The sequence below is a fragment of the Rana temporaria genome, chromosome 12, assembly GCF_905171775.1.
Source record: "Rana temporaria chromosome 12, aRanTem1.1, whole genome shotgun sequence".
Classification (NCBI taxonomy): Eukaryota; Metazoa; Chordata; class Amphibia; order Anura; family Ranidae; genus Rana; species Rana temporaria.
This window is the reverse complement of record NC_053500.1, coordinates 38,385,750-38,409,331: the sequence shown is the minus strand read 5'-3', so window position 1 is coordinate 38,409,331 and position 23,582 is coordinate 38,385,750. Positions and strand designations below refer to the sequence as shown.

General features: G+C 42.7%; 2 protein-coding genes across 4 annotated transcripts in view; both read left to right on the top strand.

Moving 5' to 3' along the window:
* LOC120919213 (NXPE family member 4-like) overlaps positions 1-23,582 on the top strand; it is a 242,112-nt gene that overhangs the window by 167,668 nt on the left and 50,862 nt on the right. The gene's annotated exons all lie outside the window — the stretch shown is intronic.
* LOC120919212 (NXPE family member 1-like) overlaps positions 1-23,582 on the top strand; it is a 193,010-nt gene that overhangs the window by 167,658 nt on the left and 1,770 nt on the right. For all 3 annotated transcript variants that reach the window (XM_040331263.1, XM_040331265.1, XM_040331262.1), the window contains 2 exons: positions 3,659-3,720; positions 10,639-10,857. In XM_040331263.1, coding sequence (XP_040187197.1) covers positions 3,659-3,720; positions 10,639-10,857 — 281 coding nt within the window. The remainder of the gene's footprint in view (positions 1-3,658; positions 3,721-10,638; positions 10,858-23,582) is intronic.

Here is a 23,582-nt window from a genome sequence, read left to right as displayed (position 1 = left end):
AAGAGAAAAGTGTATAACCCAGGTGGTCAGCCGTCCAAATCTGCACTACAAGAGACAGGGGGATATGTTTATTCCTCCAATCCAGGATGTATGCCTGTGTGGGTGCAGATAAGAGATGACAGAATTAAACTAAAGAGATAAAAACTAGTCAAAGGATAGAGAAATATCAGTGTCTGTATTCAGTACCTGTCTGTGGAGTAGATTAGTGTGCTGGCATAGCCTTCTGGGGACAGAGCCGTTGCAGCTGTATGTTCGTTGCCACTGATGGCTCTGATAAAGGGAAAAAGGATGCCCGCGCATAGTATAGTATGCCAGTAAAGTAGCACATGTTTTCCGTGTTTAGAACTGTCCCTGCACAAAGTGTCATTTCTAAAGTAAAAAAAAGTAATTTAAAACTACTTTTAAATTACTGGTATTAATGAATTGTCGGTCCCGGCAATACAGATCAAAGTAATTGAAAAAAACGTCAGGGGTCCCCCCCCACAGTCCATTACCAGGCCCTTTGGGTCTGGTATGAATATTAAGGGGAACCCCACCACAGAATTAAAAAAAATGGCGTGGGGTCCCCCCAAAAATCCATACCTTATTTATTCGAGCACGCAACCTGACCCCACGCCATTTTTTTTTATTTTGTGGCGGGGTTCCCCTCAAGGGACTGATGTGGAATTTGGGAGGACCCCCACGCTTTTTTGGCGTTCGGGGTTCCCGTTAATATTCATACCAGGCCCAAAGAGGGGGGGGGGCCTTGCCATTTTTTTCAATGACTTTGATCTGTATTGCCGGTACCGACAATTCATTAACCACTTAAGCCCCGGACCATTTTGCAGCTAAAGGACCAGGCCACTTTTTGCGATTCGGCACTGAGTCGCTTTAACTAACAATTGCGCGGTCGTGCGACGTGGCTCCCAAACAAAATTGACGTCCTTTTTTTCCCACAAATAGAGCTTTCTTTTGGTGGTATTTGATCACCTCTGTGGTTTTTTATTTTTTGCGCTATAAACAAAAATAGAGGGACAATGTTGAAAAAACTTTTTTTTTTCCTCAGTTTATGCCGATACGTATTCTTCTACATGTTTTTGGTAAAAAAAAAAAAAAAACAACGCAATAAGCGTTTATTGATTGGTTTGAGCAAAAGTTATACTGTTTACAAAATAGGGGATAGTTTTATGGCATTTTTATAAATTATTTTTTCTTACTAGTAATGGTGGCGATCCGTGATTTTTTTCAAGAGTGCGACATTATAGCAGACCTATCGGACATTTATGACACATTTTTGGGACCATTGTCATTTTCACAGCAATCAGTGTTATAAAAATGCACTGGTTACTGTGAAAATAACACTGGCGGTGAAGGGGTTAACCACTATGTGGCGCTGTAGGGGTTAAGTGTTCCCTGCATAGTGTTTCTTAATGTAGGGGGGGATGGGCTCTCTGTCACATGACACTGATCTCCGCTCCGAGTACACAGAGCCGAGATCAGTGTCATTGTCACTAGGCAGAGCAAGGAGATGCTTGTTTACACAAGCATCTGCCCGCTCCATACCTCTGTGAGAGGATCGAGTCCGCGGGACCCACGGTCCGACTCATGGGGATGGTGGCAGGGTCGTGAGCGCACCGCTGCCATTGCGTGCGCAATCACATGGACAGGCATTTAAAGGGGACGTACAGGTACGTTGATATGCCTGTCCGTGCCATTCTGCCTACGCATATATACAGGGGCTGGTCCTTAAGTGATTAACCGCGAGTAGTTTTAAAATACTTTTTTTCCTTTAGAAATTACGTTTTGTGCAGGAACAGTTTTAAACATGGGAAACATGCGCTACTTTACAGGCATACAATACACCCACCCAGGTACGAAATTTAAAGGAATATTTTACTTTTATTGTTTCACTTTAAGCATTATTAAAATCACTGCTCCTGAAAAAACTGACATTTTTAAAACTTTTTTTGCATTGATACATGTCCCCTGGGGCAGGACCCAGGTCCCCAAACACTTTTTATGACAATAACTTGCATATTAACCTTTAAAATGAGCACTTTTGATTTTTCATGTTTGTGTCCCATAGACTTTAACGGTGTTAGCGTGTTCAAACTCATTTTTTACCTGTTCGCATGCTCTGGTGCGAACCGAACCGGGGGGGTGTTCGGCTCATCCCTACTGGGCAGAAAGGGAGTAAAAGTGCCCAGTAGGTAAGTGGTTAAATCCTATGAAACAGTTGCATTTTTGGCTGTTTTCACACTGCTCCATTGCAGAAACGCAGTAAAAATGCACAATCTTCCGCTTATTAAACTGAACAACTGATCAAAAACTGATTGGTGTGAAAGGGACCTAACATGCACCAAACACGCGCTTAATATGCAGCAAGTATGATTTTTAAAAATGTAACTGAAACGCAACTGACCGGTGTGAGGAGTTCTATAGGATCTAAAATCATGTATTATTTGTTTTTTAACCACATTTATGTAATGGATCAATATGAAAGCAGCCAAAAATGCATCTGAAATGCAACTGACTGGTGTGAAGAGTTCCATAACAATAAAGGGATGCATTTTTCATGCCTTTCTCTTCCGCATTTTTTTTTATATGTAAGACTGATCAAAAACTGAGAGGGCCATTACTGGCAGGATCACCAAGTGAAAATATGGGAAATAAAGCCTTTACATGTTAGTAACAATACAGTTTTTATTGTGGTTGCAGGCTGTAGCAATTAAAAGAAAAACTTTCCACAGTCAAGCGGATTCTTTCTCTACTTTCGATTGCCACAACACAGTAATCTCCTGTGTGACAAGTACATGACAGTCCCGGTCTCTTCAATATCAATCCGCTGGGCAGACTAGGACTGTCATGTACTTGTCGCACAGAAGATTGCTATGCGGTGGCACCCAAAAGTGGAGAAAGAGTCCACCGGAACGTTTTTTTTTTTTTAATTGCTATAGTCTGCAGATCACAGCGCCCAGTCTTCTCTCTGCCTCAGCCCTGGGTAGGCATCCAATCACAGCACCTGATGTTTCAGCCAATCCGATGATGGGTACTAGACCCAAGCACCTGATTGGCATAGAGGCGGTTCAGTGTTAGAATATTAATTTGCTGTTCTAACACACCTGGATGAACTGCGAGCGCCAAGCATGGTGCTTGCAGGTCACCTTTTTTGACGCCTATTGAAGCCTATGGCTCTAATCAGGTGTTTCAAAAACTCCGCCCACTGCTGTAATTCTGGCGCCAGGTGCCCAAAACAGGGCCGGGCGCCTGAATAGGAGGTGTCAGCGACGGCCATGGATAGATATATGCTATGCATGAATCTATCTATTTGTCACATCTATTTGAGGGGGGTGGCTGGAGAGACGGGGCGGCGCCCGTGCACTCTTATGGACGCACCGCCACTAGTGTGTAGTCTGTTTAAGGAGAGCAGCCTAGGACAGGAAGTGTGCTACTGGCAGGTTTACCAGATTAAAAAAAAAACTAGAAAAGGGGAAACTAATGCTGCCACCCCACATAAGGACCAGTAAGCTGCAATATATTACATTTTTGCTCCTTGGTTCAGATAAACCTTTTTTGGGGGGGGGGGGGGGGGTGGACCACATAGACAAAAAATGAAAGGATATCAGCACCACTGAAATACTAAATGTATTTCCTGTTTTTCAATTATTTATAATTAAAGGTCCAAAATTGGCATAGAAATTCCCAAACAAGTTGGAAGTATTGACGTTTTAAAATGCCCAAGTAAGTTTACATTTTTATATTATTTTTATTGTTTGTAAATCCAAAAGAGATTGTATAGTTAGATGTAATGAAGAGGAGTGCCACGATAATATTAAATATTATGATACCTTCGTCCCATCAATATGAAGAAGAACAAATGGGAGGAGGAGGCTGGGACTTTAATGGTACCGTAGAATAACTGCAAAGGACAGTCACAAATTACATTTTAATACAAGAATACATATACAGTTGAACCTCGGATTACGAGCATAATCCGTTCCAGGAGTATGCCCGTAATCCAAAGTACTCACATATCAAAGCGAGTTTCCTGCGCACAAGAGCCGCCATTTACGGTACAGGCTGGGGAAAAAACGATACTTAGTTTCGTTTCTTCCCCACACATGCACCGTTAACATTTTTCGGCGAACTACAAGTGAAATATCTCGTAAATGGCACACGTTTAGGAGATATTTCCACTACCTATAGGTAAGCCTTATTCTATGCTTACCTATAGGGAGAAGTAGTCAAAAAGGATTTACAACCACTTTAACCACTTAAGGACCTTGCCTGTTTTTCAGACTCAGTGTTTACAATTTTAAAACATTTTTTTTTGCGAGAAAATTACTTAGAACCCCCAAACTTTTTGTCACACCGTATTTGCACAGCGGTCTTACAAGCACACTTTTTTTGGAAAAAAAACACTTTTTTGAATTAAAAAATAAGACAACAGTAAAGTTAGCCCAATTTTTTTATATAGTGTGAAAGATAATGTTACGCCGAGTAAAATGATACCCAACATGTCACGCTTTAAAATTGTGCCCGCTCGTGGAATGGCGTCAAACTTTTACCCTTAAAAATCTCCATAGGCGATGTTTAAATAATTCTATAGGTTGCATCTTTTAAGTTACAGAGGAGGTCTAGGGCTACTAGAATTGCGGTGATACCTCACTTGTGCAGTTTGAACACCGTTTTCATATGCGGGCACTACTCAGCTATGCGTTCGCTTCTGCGCGTGAGCTCGTCGGAATGGGGCCCTTTAAAAAAAAAATAGTTTTCTTATTTATTTTAATCGATTTTATAAATTTTTACACTTTTTTTTTTTTTTTTTAAATGGGTCACTTTTATTCCTATTACAAGGAATGTAAACATCCCTTGTAATAGAACAAAGCATGACAGGTCCTCTTAAATATGAGATCTGGGGTCAAAAATACCTCAGATCTCATATTTACACTAAAATGCAATAAAAAAAAAAAAAATTGTCGTTTGAAAAAATGACAAGAGAAAAATGAACCTTTAACCCCCCTGGCGGTATTCCCAAATCTGACTCTGGGTTACATTTTTGTTCTGCGATCGGTAACCCCGAGTCAGACTCGGGCTCGCCTCGCAGAATCTACAGGCTTGGTTTACTTACCTTGTCCCTGGATCCAGCGATGCCACCCCGCTGTGTGAGCGAGCGGGACCTCGCTCGATTCACACAGTGCCTCTGTGTGCCGCCGATCTCCGTTCCCTGCGACGTTACGACGCACGGGGGCGGAGAACGGCGCCAAATTCAAAAAGGTAAACAAACACCTTACATACAGTATACTGTAATCTTATAGATTACAGTACTGTATGTAAAAAATACACACCCCCCTTGTCCCTAGTGGTCTGCCCAGTGTCATGCATGTACTTTTATATAATAAAAACTGTTCTTTCTGCCTTCAAACTGTAGATTGTCCATAGCAACCAAAAGTGTCCCTTTATGTCAAAAGTGATTTTAGATCAGCTACAACAGCGATAATATATTATAATCACTTGCAGAATTGTGCGATAGCGATTTGTGGGGAAATTCGTCATAAAAAAATAAAAGTAATGACAGCGACAATTCTGCAACTGAGCAAATTTCAGTGATTTTGAGTTGATTTCATTATTGAATAATTTTTATTATAATTATATTATTATTTGTTATAATTATTTATAGTTATTTATTATATTATAATTTATAATTTTGTTTTTAAAAAAATTTCATACCCGGGATGCCTACTAGACTCTTGTTTGGACAGATTTAAGTGAGTTATTCCTAAGAATTACAGGCCTACAGTATAAAACGCCAAATTTCCTTGAAAATAACGGTACCGCTTTCAGCACCTTGTTTCTGAAATAATCATACCGCTAGGGAGATTAAGGAGCATGGGCGGAAGTGACGTTTTGACGTCGCTTCCGCCCCGCTATGCTATGGAGAGGGGTGGGGGCCTGATGGCCCTTACTTGTATCCCAGCCAAGCAAAGAGAAGAACCCGATCGCCTCCGCCGCTGCCGACGGCTCCGGTAAGGGGGCCCCTCTATCGCCGCCGATAACACCGCAGAGACCACCGTTATCGTTTACAGGACCGGTCAGGTTAAAGATGAATATGTCGGTTGTGGCAGCAGCTGCTGCCGTTAACAAGATATTCATTTTTAAAGTGATGACGTATATATGCGTGAGTCGGTCCTTAAGTGGTTAAAGTCCATGATAGCCCCCCTCCCCCGTTTAGTCAGATATAATGTCTGCAGCCAGCTTTACACATATGTTAACGGACGTTTTGGGGTTCTTTTACTAAAATCAATTAACTAAGTAAATATTCACATTGCAAAGTATATTTTAGTAAAAAAGGTGAGCCTGTATTCACTTTGAATCATCCAATCAGGTGCAAGAGAACTAATAAAAACAGGATTTTTGTTAGCACAGTCAATTGGTTGCTCTGTGCTACCTGTAGTTATGCCCTTAGCAGGAACAAACAATACAGCCAAACACACATAGGCATCAAAGAAAAGACTGGATGGCCGCACTCTGTTAACACCTTTATTGAAGACGGTATAAAAATGATTTCACATCACTATGGGTGCTTAATCACAGCCTTTAGTGGTGTGAAACATGTCAGCTTTTCATTGATCCTGTGCCTCTGATGTTCGTTGTACTAGAAGAATTTTTAAACCGTCTTCAATAAAAGTATTAGCAGAGGGCGGTCGTCCAGCCTTTTCTTCGATTCAATAATAAGTTATACATAGAGGGGCAGATCCACAGAGATCTGCACCCGCGCAGCGTATCAGAGATACGCTACGCCGCCGTACCTTACTTGGCTTTAGTTCGAATCCTTAAAGATTTCGCGCCCCGTAAGTTACGGCGACGTAGTCTATCTCTGACGGCGTAACGGCGCGTAATTTAAATCGGCGATTACGGGGCGTGTTTCATTTAAATGAAGCGCGTCCCCGCGCCGAATGAACTGCCATGCGCCGTCCCTAAATTTCCCGCTGTGCATTGCGCTAAATGACGTCGCAAGGACGTCATTTTTTTTAACATAGACGTGAATTACGTCCATACCGATTCACGGACGACTTACGCCAAAAAAATAAAAAATTCAAATGAAACGCGGGAACGACGGCCATACTTAACATGGCAAGTCTAACTATACGCCGCAAAACACCAGCTTTAACTATACGCCGGAAAAAGCCGACTAGAGACGACGTAAGAGAATGCGACGGCCGCGCGTACGTTCGTAGGTCGGAAATAGCTAATTTGCATACTCGATGCGGAAAACGACGAGAACTCCACCCAGCGGACGCCGAAGTATTGCATCTAAGATCCGAAGGCGTACGAAGCCATACGCCTGTCGGATCTAACCCAGAAGCCGTCGTATCTTGGTTTGAGGATTTAAACCAAAGATACGACGCGGGAAATTTGAAAGTACGCCGGCGTATCAGTAGATACGCCGGCGTACTCTCTTTGTGGATCTGCCCCAGAGTATTTTTTTTGTTTTATGTCCCTTGCATAAAAGAATAAATGAATACAATTAATTTGTGGAAAGGCTAGGATCCCGTCAATTTTTTATTGATACCCAAATTTCTACCAGAGAGCCTTCCCTTCTCTTTTTGTCCTTGTGGCAATTTTCCCAATTAATGAAAACTAGACTAAATATGCAGTTAGTTTAGTTCCAAATTGAAATTCAAACAAATTTTTAATTTTTGTAAATTCAAATGTATCCAAATTTCTAAATTTGTTGAATTTAAACGAATCTGAGATAACAAAAAAAAAAAAAAACATTCTGACAATTTTAATTCAAATCAATTCAAATTATTTTCTAAATACATTTTGAATAGTTTTCGAATTCGAAAAGTTTTCAAATTTAAAAAGTTTTCAAATTTGAATGTAAAAAGTTTTCAAATTGCTTTTCAACTTCCAAAGAGAATAAAATAGGATGGAAAACAAAGGAATAGAATAGAAAATAATAGAATAACCGTCTTCTGAAATTCAGATTTCAAATAGAATACATTTGAATTAGAATACATAAGAAAATAATAGAATATAATAGAAAAGAATGGAATAGAGAAAAATTGAATGGAATAGAAAGAATATAACCAATTCCCAAAATTCAAATAGAATAAATTCACAGTTGAATAGAATATGAAATAATGGATTAGAAGAGAATAGAAAATAACAGACTAGAGTAGAAAAAACAACAGCATAGAATAGAATGAATATAGCTATCTTCCGAAATTCTAAATAGAAAATAAAAGAATAGAATAGAACAAACATAGAAAAAAAATGGAATTAAAAAAATAATAGAATAGAAAGAACCTAACAATTTCCCAAAATTCAAATAGAATCAATTCAAATTTGAATAGAATAGAAAAGAATAGATTAGAATAGGAAGATGGTTTTATTCTATTCTAATGTTACTTTTTTTTCTATACTACTGTTATTTTCTATTATATTCCAATCTATTCTTTTCTATTCTATGCAAATTCAAATTGATTCTATTTGAATTTTGGGAAATGGTTATATTCTTTCTATTCTTTTCTATTCTTTTGTATTTTTTTATTCTATTCTTTTGTTTTCTATTAATTTCTATTCAAATTTCAGAAGATAGTTATATTCTTTCTATTTTATTATATTCTTTTTAAAATGCTATTCTATCATATTTGTTTCTATTTTATTATATTCTATTCTTTTCTTTTCTATTATATTATTTTCTATTCTATTCCTTCATCTTCTTTTCTATTTTTGTCCCTTTGGAAATTGTAAAACAAATCAAAAAATGTTCAAATTCTTTGAAAACTTTGAATTCAAATTTGAAAACTTTTTGAATTCAAAAACTTTTCGAACTTAAAAATTATTTGAATTTGAAAACTTTTGAATACCAATAAACTAAAGCAGATTAAACTAATTTAACAAAACAAATTAATGTAAATAACGAATCGAAATGAAACAAATTTTTTCGTTTTGAGCATGTCCATAGAAAACCAACAATTGTATAGTTGCCACCAGAACAAGCGTAGATGAGAACTTATAAAATGTCAAAGGTCCTATCCCCTCACCAGTGGCGTAGTGCATTCACCCCAGTACAGTCACCCCAGGTGCAACATTTTGAGGGGTGCAGAATTAAGTCCCGGGACCCAGCTTACTTTACTAACAGCACTACCACTGCCTGCACTGAACAGTAAGGGGGATCAGTGTAGCAGGGAACAATTACAGGAACCATTCTCTGTATCTGTATGTCTCCCGCTAGCAGCTGAAAGCCACCCCCCCCCAACTTTCAGCTGCTGGAGGGAAAAGCACAGATAGTGCTGCAGGTTCCTGCAATTGTTCCCTGCTACCGTGGGTTGCCCAATTCACTCCTGCAATTGGCACTATATTATAGTCTCTGTCAAGCGGAGTCAGCTCCACCCTACACATCACATCAAGTGCTGATACAGGAGAACTGGACCTGCGGGAAGATGAAGCGGGACTTGGATGTAGAAGTACATGCTGGGTGAGTGGAGGGTTGTGTGTAATGAAGGTGGAGGCTGGACTGGATTGCCATGTGCTCCATTGTAGAGGTTGCAGAGATTGTCTGTGTTCTCTCCCTTCTCTCAATCCTCTCTCCCCCATCCCTCTCTATGTCCTCTCTCCTCTCTCCTCCCTCTTTCCCCTTTCCCCATCCTCCCTACTCCCCTTTCTCTGTCCTCTCCCCACTTCTCTTTCCTTCCTCCTCCATTGTCATGTATTATGTAAAGTGTAAAAACAACGGACCTCTACACCAGAAGCATGGGGGCCTCATGGGCACTATGAGCAGTGAGATCGTGAGGGGTGGCCAAAATACTTGGAGTTAGTTCAGAATTTCAGTTTTTGTGAAAGGTGAACTTACCCTTTAAGCTTTCCAAACTATCTCAGGGCATGAAAAGAGGCCTTATAGGTGCTGCATTCCACTTACCTACCTGGTGGAATATTCAGGAGACCTAAGTCCCCAAGAACTCTATCATATATATATATATATATCTAGACCAGGCAGAGGAAGTGCTCAGGCTCCAATGGTTGTTATTGAATCATAAATTTGATGGATGGCCTTCTTTCAAGTAGGGTGGAGAAGGTGGGCCCAAGTGTTCTACTACCGTGGCTGGTGAAGATTTTCATAATGGAGCACCCAAGGTTTAGGGGTTCTGAGGTATGTGACCATACAACCACCAACAACAGATGGGAAATGGGTGATGTAACCAATCCAGGCTTTATCGGTCATTGTCAAGTGATCTCTCCTCTTCCCTGCAGCCACCGCTGACTGACACATGGGATAATGTGACCAGACCATAGCTAAAAGCCCACAGGTTAGGGGGCGCAAATCACTTGCTTTGCCCTGGGTGCTGACAACCCATGCCACTGTCCCTCACTTCATAAAGCTGTCCACTCACTTCTTGTTGTGTCTTTGGAGCAGGAAGTTTGGAGAACTCTGACAAATGGGGAGCAATCAGAATCTGAGGTTCTAACTTTTCTCCATCTTTTCTCTAGACTATCTGAAACAAACAAAAATAAATTCCTAAAACTCCACCTTGCTATTTTATTTTAAATGTGAATTCGTAGTAATATGAAGGTGTACTAAAAAAGACCAAAAAAGCTCTTTAAACTTAACAAAAAAAAAACATATTGTGTTAATGTAATTCTTTTTTTTAGAAACTTCTATGAATGTGACTTCAAAATGCCAAATTGGGACCTCTCTTCCCTTCCCTAGCGGTTATTTCCTGAAGAACCAATGGTTCCCCTCACATTGCAATCTTTCCTCTTTTGAGCCCTTGTTAAATATCAATAAATGTTTGGCTGGCAAAATGATATATTTGATGGGTGATTCAACAATTCGCCAATGGATAGAATTCTTCCCAAAAGTCATGAAGAGTAAGTATCCATGTTGCCTTTTAACGCATAACCTCACACGACATAGAGAGTGAGCTTTTATTGGTCTCCAGGTGACAAATTGCTAACCACTTAAGCTCTGGAAGATTTTACCCCCTTCATTACAGGCCATATTTTTCAATTTAGCACTGAGCTTCTTTAACTGATAATGGTGTGGCCATGCAATACTGTACCCATTTTTTTTTCACATAAATAGAGCTTTCTTTTGGTGGTATTTGATCACCACTGGGCTTTTATTTTTTATTATATAAACCATTGAAGAATAATATTATTTTTTTATTTTATCCTATAAAACATATCTAAAATAATTGAAGAAAAAAAATGTATTCATGAATTGAAGCCAATATTTTTACTGCTACATCTTTGGTAAAAATAAAATCTCAATAAGTGTATATTGATTGGTTTGTGTGAAAGGTATAATGTCTACAAACTATGGTATATATACTGGAATTTTTATTTAGTTATTTATTTAATAATTTTTATAGTAGTAATGGTTATCAGCTACTTACCGTGTGGTGGAAAATCTGACACTGGGTAGGAACATCACCAGTGACACTAATACAGTGATCAGTGATAATACTATACACTGTCAATGTACTGACACTGATGGCTGGGAAGGGGTTACCATCTCGGGGTAATCAAGGGTTAAGTGTGTGCCTAACAAGTGTTAATGTGTGTATTATGTGCTACTTTTAATAAAAATCTATGTGTTCTCCCTGCGTGTCCTGTAACCGGAAGAGGCCAGCGATGTACAGGTACGTTGCTGTGCCTGAATATGTATAAATGGGTGCGCTATTAATAAATGTGATACATACTTGAAAATAATTAATAAACAAATATATATAAACACCTATAATTACTAAAGTAAAAAAAGTCCTATAGTACTGAGCTGTATTGCAGTGATGAGTTGCTCAGATAGCTGTGCCAAACAAATTAAAAACTGTGATAATAAAACCAAGTCCTATTAGTATATATTGACATTCAAGTGAAAGTCTATTTGCCAAATAAATCCTCAAGTGATGGAAGAAATTTTCATGCTGTTGAATCAAATAAAGTGCTGCGTGCTGTATATTCAAATGGAGTGATGTTTCCACCTTCACCTTTAAACTATCACCAAAAGTGAATGAATTGGATGGCTTCTTACCAGATGGTAATGTCCCTTACTTTGATACCAAAAAAGGGAACATTACGGCTTGTAACAGGATCACCTGTAAAGTTAGTACCGTCCTGGCATTAATGCTTGCGATGTTCATTAAATGCCCGATTTATGCATGTAAAACAGAAATGATGCCAAACATAGTGTAATATGTTTTTTATTAAATAAAAAGTATGCAGAGGGAGCCAAGTGGCCGCCTACCGTTTAAGGTGCCTTGAACCCGGCACTGGGGCTAACTCGCGTTGTAACGATAGTGATCCTGGATGCTGTATGCCGCGCTCGTTGTCCGGGCGTGCGTTCCACCTCAGCCGTGTTGGGAACCAGCGGTACAGCAAGTGACGATATGCGTGCGTGGTTAGGTACCGCCCCGACGTACGTTTCGTTGTAAACGTCTTCAGGTTTATGGTTTATGTATACACCTAATACATTATTGTTTATGGTTTGATACTAGTCAACTGGTCACACCTTGAGTGCACCTGTACTTATTTCTTGGTATCACATTTAATTTAGGTATTTTTAATACCGCCATCTAGTGGACAGAGAGTATCACTACACCATCGATTAATATTCAGTTTGGCTATCCACTTTATTTTATTTTGTTGATCCTCGCTATCTAGCGTAGGACTGTTCACAGGCTCACACCCTGGTCACACAGGGAATACAACAGACAGCGCCACCACCCCCACCTTTTGTATTTATATTATCTATGTTTTCCTTGGACAACATGTTTTAGGGGGGGCATTAGTCCGTTATCCACTTTTTCCTTCCTCATACCTACTTTACATACGCGCAGGCAACACCTTTTCATTTAATGAACATCGCAAGCATTACTGCCAGGACGGTACTAACTTTACAGGTGATCCTGTTACAAGCCGTAATGTTCCCTTTTTTGGTATCAAAGTAAGGGACATTACCATCTGGTAAGAAGCCATCCAATTCATTCACTTTTGGTGATAGTTTAAAGGTGAAGGTGGAAACATCACTCCATTTGAATATACAGCACGCAGCACTTTATTTGATTCAACAGCATGAAAATTTCTTCCATCACTTGAGGATTTATTTGGCAAATAGACTTTCACTTGAATGTCAATATATACTAATAGGACTTGGTTTTATTATCACAGTTTTTAATTTGTTTGGCACAGCTATCTGAGCAACTCATCACTGCAATACAGCTCAGTACTATAGGACTTTTTTACTTTAGTAATTATAGGTGTTTATATATATTTGTTTATTAATTATTTTCAAGTATGTATCACATTTATTAATAGCGCACCCATTTCCACATATTCTCTCACTGTATAATCTTCTGATTATTACTGGGTAGCAGCTTAACACTGTATATAAATTAATTTAATTTATTGGCGCGAGATACCATACATACGTTGCTGTGCCTGTAGATGCCGCCCATTCGCAGTACAATGCGGGCGGGTGGTCCTAAAGTGGTTAATGATTCAGATATATGCCTCTTCTTCTGACAAGAGCCACAACAGCTAGTAGGACCTTGGTGAATACCAGAGTAGAAGTAGAGAGGCTGAAGGTGGGGAAAGGTGATGAAGTGCAGATGTTCTTTGTCCTACCGAAAACTGGAGAAACTATTGAAAGACAGTACGGGAAAATAAAAATTAGCATTCTTTAAAGCTATTGAGTTTAGACAGTCGCCTGGCTGAACTGTTTCTAAATTTAAAAAAATTATTTCAGCTTGAATTTGTCTTTTAGCATGAACCTATTTAGTCAGATTGATAACGGGCTATAAACTTTCTGACTTTTTACTGATCCTGAAAAATTTAGAATACATGCCCTGAAACCTCTCTTCTGTTTGAACTGGCACCACTGCCCCTTGCACTACTAATGGCTTGACATTAGGCCCTTTTCACACAGAACAGATCTGTCCAAGCAGAATCTGCCTGCTTAGTTGGGATCTCTCCACTGAATTCCGCTGAGCAGGCGGATGACTGGTCCTGTCTGCTCTACTATGCAAAGCAGACAAGGACAGAGCCTGCTCTCCTCTATGGGGCAGTCGGATGGAAACTGTTCTGACCTGCTGGACAATGGGGGACCCAATCAGGTCCACCTGAAAAACAGACAGGTGGATCTGATTAGTCAGATCATGTGAAAGAGGCCTAAGGCCCCTTTCACACGGGGCGGATCAGTAATGATCCGCCCCGTGAACCTCCGCTTGCTCAGCGGGGATCGCTTTGTTGATCCCCGCTGAGCCGGCAGATGACAGGGCAGTCCCCACACACTGTGCAGGGGCCGCCCTGTCTTTTCTCCGCTCTCCCCTATGGGGGGATCAGATGAACACGGACCGTCTGTCCGTGTTCACCCGATCCGATCCGCCAGACAGATGGAAAAGTAAGTTTTTCCTCCGTCACACTTTGGCGGATCGGGTTGGATGTCAGGGGGCATGTCACCGCTGACATCCGCGGCTCCATAGAGGAGCACGGAGCGCCCGTTCAGGTCCGCCTAAAAAACTGACAGGCGGACCTGAACGGGCCGCCCGTGTGAAAGAGCCCTAAGACAGAAAAATGTGTCTCTTGTCACTTGATTAAGGCAACCCTGGTGGCACAAACCTGAGACATAGCAGACCACTGAAACTCTAGACGTGGCCTGAAGAAACTGTTCTGATGGGTCAGGCATCTGAGATTAAAGCTTCTCACACATGCCAATAAAGAAGAAACCAGACACTTAGGGCATGTTTAGGCAGGCGTGACCTCAAAAGGACTTAGAAACATCCCAGACTCCTGAGCTTTTTGCTGATTTCTAGAGAGAAGGCTGGTCCCTCTTCCAGTTCTCCCTAGAGAGAAGGCTGGTCCCTCTTCCAGTTCTCCCTGAACTCCCAGTCAGGTCTGTAAGAATTTGCTTTCTTCAATCAATCTGTGTCCTGTCTCCTGAACTGATCCCTTCTATTTTAGCAGTTTTTTTTTTCAAGGCAAGAACCCAGACTTACCATCTATGGCCCTGGCTTTGGTGCTGTCCAGTTTGTTCCCAGAGAGTGTAGACCCCTTAAAGGAAATGTTACACCAAGCCTGCTTTGATGCTTAATCCACCAGCCATGACAACAGCCACAAAGAGTGCTTGCCCATCACCAGAGCATACCCAGGCCACAGAACAGGTGTCAACAGAGGTCCTGCCCAAGAAGACCGATACTAATTTTGGCTCTTGCAAAGCAAAGAAGCCTCCTATGCTTTCTGCACCATTCTTAAGAGCAGAATTTAACATCTCCATCCAGACCTCCATTGCCTTTGACATGGTAGCTGTCACGTCTACACCAACGCAAGTGGTCAGACACTATAGCTGGCTACTGTGTTCTTCGCCTATAGCAGCAGCAGCCTTTCCCATAAGGCAAGCAGGCCTACCAGTACTCAGTTGCCCCCAGATCTCACACAATGCTATAGTGACTGGCTACCACGCCAGGGCAGGCGTGAACTAACTAAATCAAATCAAACAGGAACTTGCGATTGGCAGACAGGCAGCAGGGGTTCTGTGGCAGTGCAGGTAAAAGGCAGGCTGAGTTCAGGGAATAGTCCTAAAATCTGGTCTAAGGTCATACACAGTAAAATCCAATCTAGAAGAGCAGGGCAGACAGAGGGCTTGATCAGGAATTACACATGTATCACTCTATATCACAAGAATGAGAGTGAGTGTTGAATGTATGAATGTGGGGGTGACATTCCTGCCGGAAAAGGGGTGTCACCCTCGGGTTGTGGTGGAGAAGGGATCCCCAGGACCAGGGAGAAGTGATCCCCAGGTCTGTGTGAATGGTGTATGAATGTCCAGCAACATAATTGGAGCCTTGGCGCAGCGTTGCTGCTCACAAGTCCTGAATGGTGGACTTGGGCTAATCCAATTTGATGTGGATGTGGGGTGTGTGCTAGGGACCACAATGGTGTGCATGCGTGCATTCTCCTTGTGCCATGATTTATGTGTGTGTTTAATGTGCAAAGATGCCTACTGCGAGGCATCTCCTGACTGCTGTTCCCTCAGCAGATGGGGTAGCCTCGGTTAGGGGTGGATTGTCTGGTTCGGGGGTCAGGTCATCACGTATGTCAATCTCCAGGCCCTTTCTCACAACGAAGTTGTGTAGCATGCAACATGCACCGATGATCTGGCACACAAAGTTTGGGAAATACAACAGGGTACCCCCAGACTTATCCAGGCATCGGAAACGGGACTTCAGGAGGCCAAAGGTGCGTTCCACCACTCCACGGGTACGTGCGTGTGCATCATTGTATCTTTGCTCTCCTGGGGTTTGGGGATCCCGGAATGGAGTCATGAGATGGGGCCCAAGTGCATATGCCGAGTCACCTGGAAGGGAAAAGGCAGGAGGATGTTAGTCATGCATGTGCCCCTCGTGATGTCTGCATCATGGGGGCGGACAGACATGCCTGACTCCCATGTCACTCACCAACCAGCCAGCTGTCCCCATACACGTTCTGTTCAAATTCTGTTGGGATGGGGCTTTGACGGTATATGTAGCTGTCGTGGCTGGACCCTGGGTGTTTGGCACGGACGTGCCATATGAGGCATTGTGCATCGGCTATCACCTGTACGTTGATGGAATGCCAGTGCTTACGATTGCGGTATAGGTGCTCTGTGTCATGGGGGGGCCGTAGTGCCACATGGGTGCAATCAATGGCCCCCACGGTGCTTGGGAATCTGGCAATTCTGTAGAAATCCTGCATTGCCTTCACTCGCAGATGCTTCTGGGTGGGTCTGATGATTTGGTTGGCCATGCGTCTGAGGATTGTGGGGACAACCTGGTGCACACATCTGCTAATGGAGGATTGTGCCATCCCAGCCACACCTCCACTTGTACGCTGAAACGAACCACTGGCAAGGAAATGCAGTGTTGCCAGGACCTTGACCAGTGGCTCCACTGCATGTGAGCAGCGTGTCTGCCTGGTGATGTCATCTTTCAGGGTTGTGGTTAATTCCAGGATGGCAGTAGGGCTAAATCTGAAGATGCGATACACCTCCGAATCACCCATGCCAAAGACGTTTATGCGCGGTCGGTATATCCTCTCCCGTGCCCTCCTCCTCCGTGCCCTCCTCCTTCTACGCGCATCTAAAGCCAGTATTATAGCTATGACCATGGATGCCCCTAGCATGTTGGCATACAGATTGTTGTCCTGCAAGTGTGGCTGCTCAGCTCGTCCCTAACGGTGCTGCTGAAGCTGACCTGCACACGTCTGGTGCAAAGTTAAAGCTGCTTTTATGAGGGGTAACTTTAGACCGGGCGTACAGCTTACGCGCACCGCGCGTAGCCTGCGCCGGACAAACGTACTTTCGTGGATCGCCGTATCTCCCTCATTTGCATATTTGCATAGCAAAACAATGGTGCGTCCAGCGTATTTTTTGCGCCCACGATGCGCCGGTGTAGAAAAATTACGACGTTCGCAAAAACCTATCTTTCAGGCATATCTCGTTTTGTGGATACGGCGCATAGTTACACTGGCGCATAGTTACACTTATGACGCGCATCTCGAGATACGCCGGCGAAAGTGCTTTGTGGATCTGCCCCATAGCGTCTACAAACTATGGGATAGAATTATGGATTTTTTTTTTCTAGTAATGGCAGCGATCAGCAATTTTTAGCAGGAGTGGCAGGAGACAAATCTGACACTAAGTGACACTTTTTGGGGATCAGCGACACTAATACAGTGATCAATGCTAAAAAATGCACTGTCACTGTACTAATGACACTGGCAGGGAAGGAGTTAACATCAGGGGCAATCAAAGGGTTTACTGTGCTCCTAGGGAGGGCTTTCTAACTCTGTGGGGGGTGCTTTGGCTGTGAGAAGACGATATCTGTCTCCCCTACTAGCAGAACTGTGATCTGATAGGTGCCACTATACGAATAATTAAAAAGATCTTTTAAAAAGCGACTATGTCAATATACCCGAGCCCGATGACTCTGATCCTGGGTACCACGGCTTTTGAGCCAGGTCGGACAGATCGAAAGGTTCGGTGCACTACGTCAAAGGGGTATCAGTAGGATTGTCCATTTTTCAAGGGACAACCGGCTTATGATAAAAAGAGAGATTGAAAGAGAGGTAGCACCAGAACTAGACTTTTTCAGGATGATGCAATTAGAAGCCTTTATTTGAACTAAGGCAAATACATACAGAGAAGTCAGAACACTGTCAAGCAGGGCCGTCTTTAATATGGTTTGGGCCCAGGGCAAACATTTTTTTTGGGCCCCCCTCCAGCTTATTTTGGGCCTGGCTGGTTCACATGTATGTTTTGGCGGTCCTCATTTGTGCAGGTACAGCAGCCCATTGATTTGAATGGGCTGCCATGCCTTTGTTTCTGCTTTTGCACCATGCTACTTACCTGAAGTTCTTGCACACACAAACGCACTGTGTTTTTAAAAGCGTGACCTAAACATCTAAAAATGCAGCAAGTTTGACAGTGCGGGAACTGCAGATAAGTCACAGCAGACGCTTGATGGTGCTTGATGGGCATAGGCGTGCCGTGTGCGCAGCCTATTACATGAGGCATGCGCTTTTTTTTGCAGGAAACGCAGGCATGGCGGCCCATTCAAATGAATGGGCTGCTGTGCATGCGCAAATGTGGGCCGCCAAAACACATACATGTGAACCAGCCAGGCCCAAAATTAGCCCATCAAGCAGTTAAATACAGACAGTAATGTCATGTACTCTGAGGCTTTACTCAGCCTGGACTGCAGGTCTGGTCTGTGATTTAAAGAGTTCCTCTATTTTACACATGGCATGGCATGGGGTCCCATGGTGCTAAAGCAGAATGGACAGACGGTGCTGTGACCCCAATGCCATGCCATGTGTAAAATAGAGGAACTTTTTAAAACACTGACCAGACCTGCAGTGAATCATCAAATATTATAAAGACTTTGGGCACACTCTACAGAAAACTTCAATTTACAATATAGATTAGCAAACAGTGACATACCTTGAGGAGCAGGACATGAAGAAGTCAGCCTCAGGAAGAGCAAACTGGGGATGTTATAAAATCACATTCTAATTCACTTTTATATGCAAGCAGCACCCAGTGGCAGGAAGGGAGAAGTGCGCGTCTAAAGGGAAGCCAGGGGTGCTGTACATTTTAAAACACTGGGAAGGGAAGCAGTACTGTCACTGGCTGCGTGCCGCTGATGATTTTCAGCCTGATTTGTGGGCAGCACAGGGGCTTAACGGGAGGCAGGGCCGCCATCAGGAATTATGGGGCCACTTACACAGCTTCAGGCATGGGCCCCCTGGAGCAGAGAACCGGGATGGGGGTGCTGCCGCCTGAAATTGAGAAGCAGGGGGGGGGGGCTGCCGCAAATTTAGAAGCGGGGGGCCCTTTACAAAAAAAGAAAGAAATAAAGAAATAAAGAAAAATATATATAAAAAAGGGGTGTAGCCATCCGGGGCCATGGGGACCTCTGGGCCCTTTAATAAAAAGAAAAAAAGAAATAAAAAATATATATATAAAAAATATATTTTAAAAAGGGGGTTGCCATCTGGGGCCCTGGGGACCTCTGGGCCCTTTAATATTTTTTTTTTAATAAAAATAAATTACAAAAAAAAGGGGGTTGCCATCCGGGGCCCTGGGGACCTCTGGGCCCTTAATTAAAAAATAAATAAAAAAAATATATAAACAAAAATAAAAAAATAAACATTTATAAAAAAGATAAAGGGTGTTTGCCACATGGGGACCTCTGAGCCCTTTAATAAAAAATATATATATATATATATATATATATATATATATATATTTATAATATATATATAATATATATATATATATATATATAAATAAAAAGATTTTTTTTTATAAAAAAAAGGGGGGTTGTCATCCGGGGGCCCTGGGGAACTATGGGCCCCTGGGGACCCCCAGACCTCTAAAAAAAATTGTCCCTTTAATACAAAATAAAATAAAAATATATTAAAAAATTGTCCCTTTAATAAAAATATATAATTTTTTTTTATTATTTAAAAATAAATAAAAAAAGGGGGGGGTTGCCATCTGGGGCCCTGGGGTCCTCCGGGCCCCTGGGGGCCTCCGGACCCCTTTTCAAAGGGGGTTGCTTTGGGCCCCCAACAGTGACAGGGCCCAGGGCACCTGCCCCATTTGCCCTGCGGTAAAGACGGCCCTGCTGTCAAGGTTTGAGCACATACGTCTGAAGGAGAAACCCACTGAGACACTCTTTGTCATATTTCTATGCCATATTAACCAATTTAGAAACACCACAAGAATTCACTTTCCTTCAGGCATGGGTAAGGGATTTGGGAATGACATTCTCCCAAAAGCAAAGGGATAGGATCCTGTTATTTACCCATAAGGCATCAGCAGCGAGCAGATACCAGGAGTGCGGATACAAAATTTTAACTAGATGGTACAGAACACCAACTGTACTACACCGAATATACCCCCAGACGACAGATGTCTGCTGGAGGTGTCACGAGGCAGAGGGTACGTTATTACATATTTTCTGGGACTGCGTGAAAATGAAGGAGTTCTGGAGAATGGTTATAGAAACCATTAAAACAATTATGCCGCGTACACACGATCGGTCAAACCGATGAGAACGGTCTGATGGACCATTTTCATCAGACCAAACCGATCGTGTGTGGGCCCCATTGGTTATTTATCCATAGGTTAAAAAAAAGCAATCATGTTTTAAATTTAACCGATGGATACCTCAGGCCTCGTACACACGACCGGATCTATCCGCTGGGATTGATCCGCGGATCAGTTCCAGCAGACAAATCCGCTCGTCTGTACGGCCTAGCGGATATTTATCCACGGAGATTCCTCGGGCCGTCCGATTTCAAGCGGATATAAATTTCTTAGCATGCTAAGAAATTTATCTGCTTGAATCGGGTCCAGCGGATTGATCCGGTGGTCTGTACAGACTCACCGGATCAATCCGTCCGCTCCCCTCCCTCGCATGCGTCGTAATGCTTCGACGCATGCGTGGAAGTACTTACCTTCCAGCGTCGCGCACGTCGCCGCGTCATCGTCGCGGCGACGGCGCGACACGTCACCGCGGATTAATTCCGCGCGGATTTTGATCCGATGTGTACAAGCCATCGGATCCAAATCCGGAGGAGGAATCTCCGCTGGAAACGGTCCAGCGGACCGTTTCCAGTGGAGATCCCCTCGTGTGTACGGGGCCTAACCGGTTAAAAATCCACGCATGCTCAGAATCAAGTCGACGCATGCTTGGAAGCATTGAACTTCGTTTTTTTCAGCACGTCGTTGTGTTTTACGTCACCGCGTTCTGACACAATAGTTTTTTTAACCAATGGTGTATAGGCACAACTGACCATCAGTCAGCTTCATCGGTTAACCGATGAAAACGGTCCATCAGACCGTTTTCATCGGATGGACCGATCGTGTGTACAGGGCTTAACAGTGTCTCCAGAAGATAAACTGGCAGCCCTTCTGTTACTTGACATCCCTATATCAGTGGAAAAATACAAAAACTCATTGCTGAGACATCTTCTTATAGCAGCGAGGGCGTGTATCCATGTCCTGTGGAAAAAGGATAGCTCCCCATCTAGAGCACAGTGGTTTGCCAGAATTGCAGAAATCCAACAAATGGAGAATCTCATTATGGTGATGAAAGCTCAAGATGGGAGGTACCGGATGATATGGGTACAGGGAGGGGATAAGAGGGGAGAGTTGAAAGAGGATGAACCGAACCAGGAGGGGAGAAGGAGGAAGCGGGGCATGAGGGGGAAGAAGTCTGACTTTTCCCATCGTCCTCTTTTTTTTTAGAAAAGATGTGGAGGTAATAGAAGAAAAAGAGAATTCACACTGAATTAATGAATCGTTTAGGAGATAATGGGCCATATTCTCCTAGATTTCCTGCGGGCGGCGCGTAAGCCATTTACACTCCGCCGCCCCAACCTACAGGAGCAAGTGCTGTATTCCCCAAACACTTGCTCCGTAGTTTGGGGCGGCGGAGTGTAAAGTGGCCCGGCGTAGCCACGCGTATCTCCAAGGGGGCGGCTTCTATTTAAATTAAGCGCGCCCCCGATTCTAACGAACTGCGCATGCGCCGGGCTTAAAATAGCCCAGTGCGCATGCTCCAGTTCTCGGCGTAAAACGTCAATGACGCCGACGTGTGCGTCATTGACGTAAAGTCGTATTCAAGAACGACTTAGGGAAACGACGTAGCCGACAGAAAAACACGACGCGGACCCGACGCCATACTTAACATGGCCTACGTGGGACTTGCGTAAACTTACCCCTCATATAGCAGGGGTAAGTTTACGCTTACGCAAACGACGTTAGCGACGGTTACGCGACGCAAATTCGTTCGGGAATCGGCGTATCAGGCTCATTTGCATAAACAAATGAGACCTGAACGTAAACGCCATCTAGCGGCGGGCGGAGTAATTACATTTAAGACCCGACAGTGTAAGTGACTTACACATGGCGGATCTGTATCTATGCGAAAATGATTCTAAGAATCAGTCGCATAGATACACGGGCCAAAAAAGAGAGATACGATGGAGTATCCTGAGATACTCCATCGTATCCTTACTCAGAATATGGCCCAATATAATATAATATAATATGGTAGTATCAAGGATGGTATTAAGATATTATAAGATTGTGAAAAATTGTAATGTAAAATCTGTGAAAAATAAAGAATAATAAAAAAAAAGAACTGTCATCTGCCACCGTTCTGCCTCTCTCACGAACGATTGGCGGGTCCCGGCGGACATCAGGTCCATCGAACCCGCTGATTGGCTGGTCGCGGGTGGCGCGCGTGCACGCTGCAAACCCAGAAGAGGCGATCATGTTCAGGTACGTGATTTTACCTGTAGGAGCCTCCGCCCCGCAGGATATGTATGTGGGCAACCAGTTAACGAAGGACAGCTTACCTGTTAATAATGCTGAGCCTCGCTCATTGTGCCTGATCTACTTGCTCTGCAAACCACTTTTCATAAGTCTTCACAGATCACCACTTCAAATAGGATACTTAATTAAAATTCTTTATTAATTTATGTTTGGAGGTTAACGTAAATGCACTTTGGCTAGTACCAGTCACACACACTATCAATTTGTAATCTTGTGAATACTGTCGCGTACACACGGTCAGAATTTCCGACAACAAATGTTCGATGTGAGCTTGTTGTCTGAAAATCCAACCGTGTGTATGCTCCATGAGACATTTGCTGTCAGAATTTCCGACAACAAATGTTTGAGAGCTGGTTCTCAATTTTTCCGACAACAAAAGTTCTTTTCGGAAATTCTGATCATGTGTAGCCAATTCCGAAGCACAAAAATCCACACATGCTCTGAATCAAGCAGAAGAGCCACACTGGCTATTGAACTTCATTTTTCTAGTCATAGGTGTTGTACGTCACCGCGTTCTTGACGTTCAGAATTTCCAACAACATTTGTGTGACAGTGTGTATGCAAGACAAGTTTGAGCCAACATTCCGTCGGAAAAAAATCCCCAGTTTTGTTGTCGGAATGTATGATCGTGTGTACGCGACATTAGTGTGCATCAATATCTGGCCGTAAAGAACAAACCCTGCCATATGGGTAAGGACCAGTGTCAATGGGC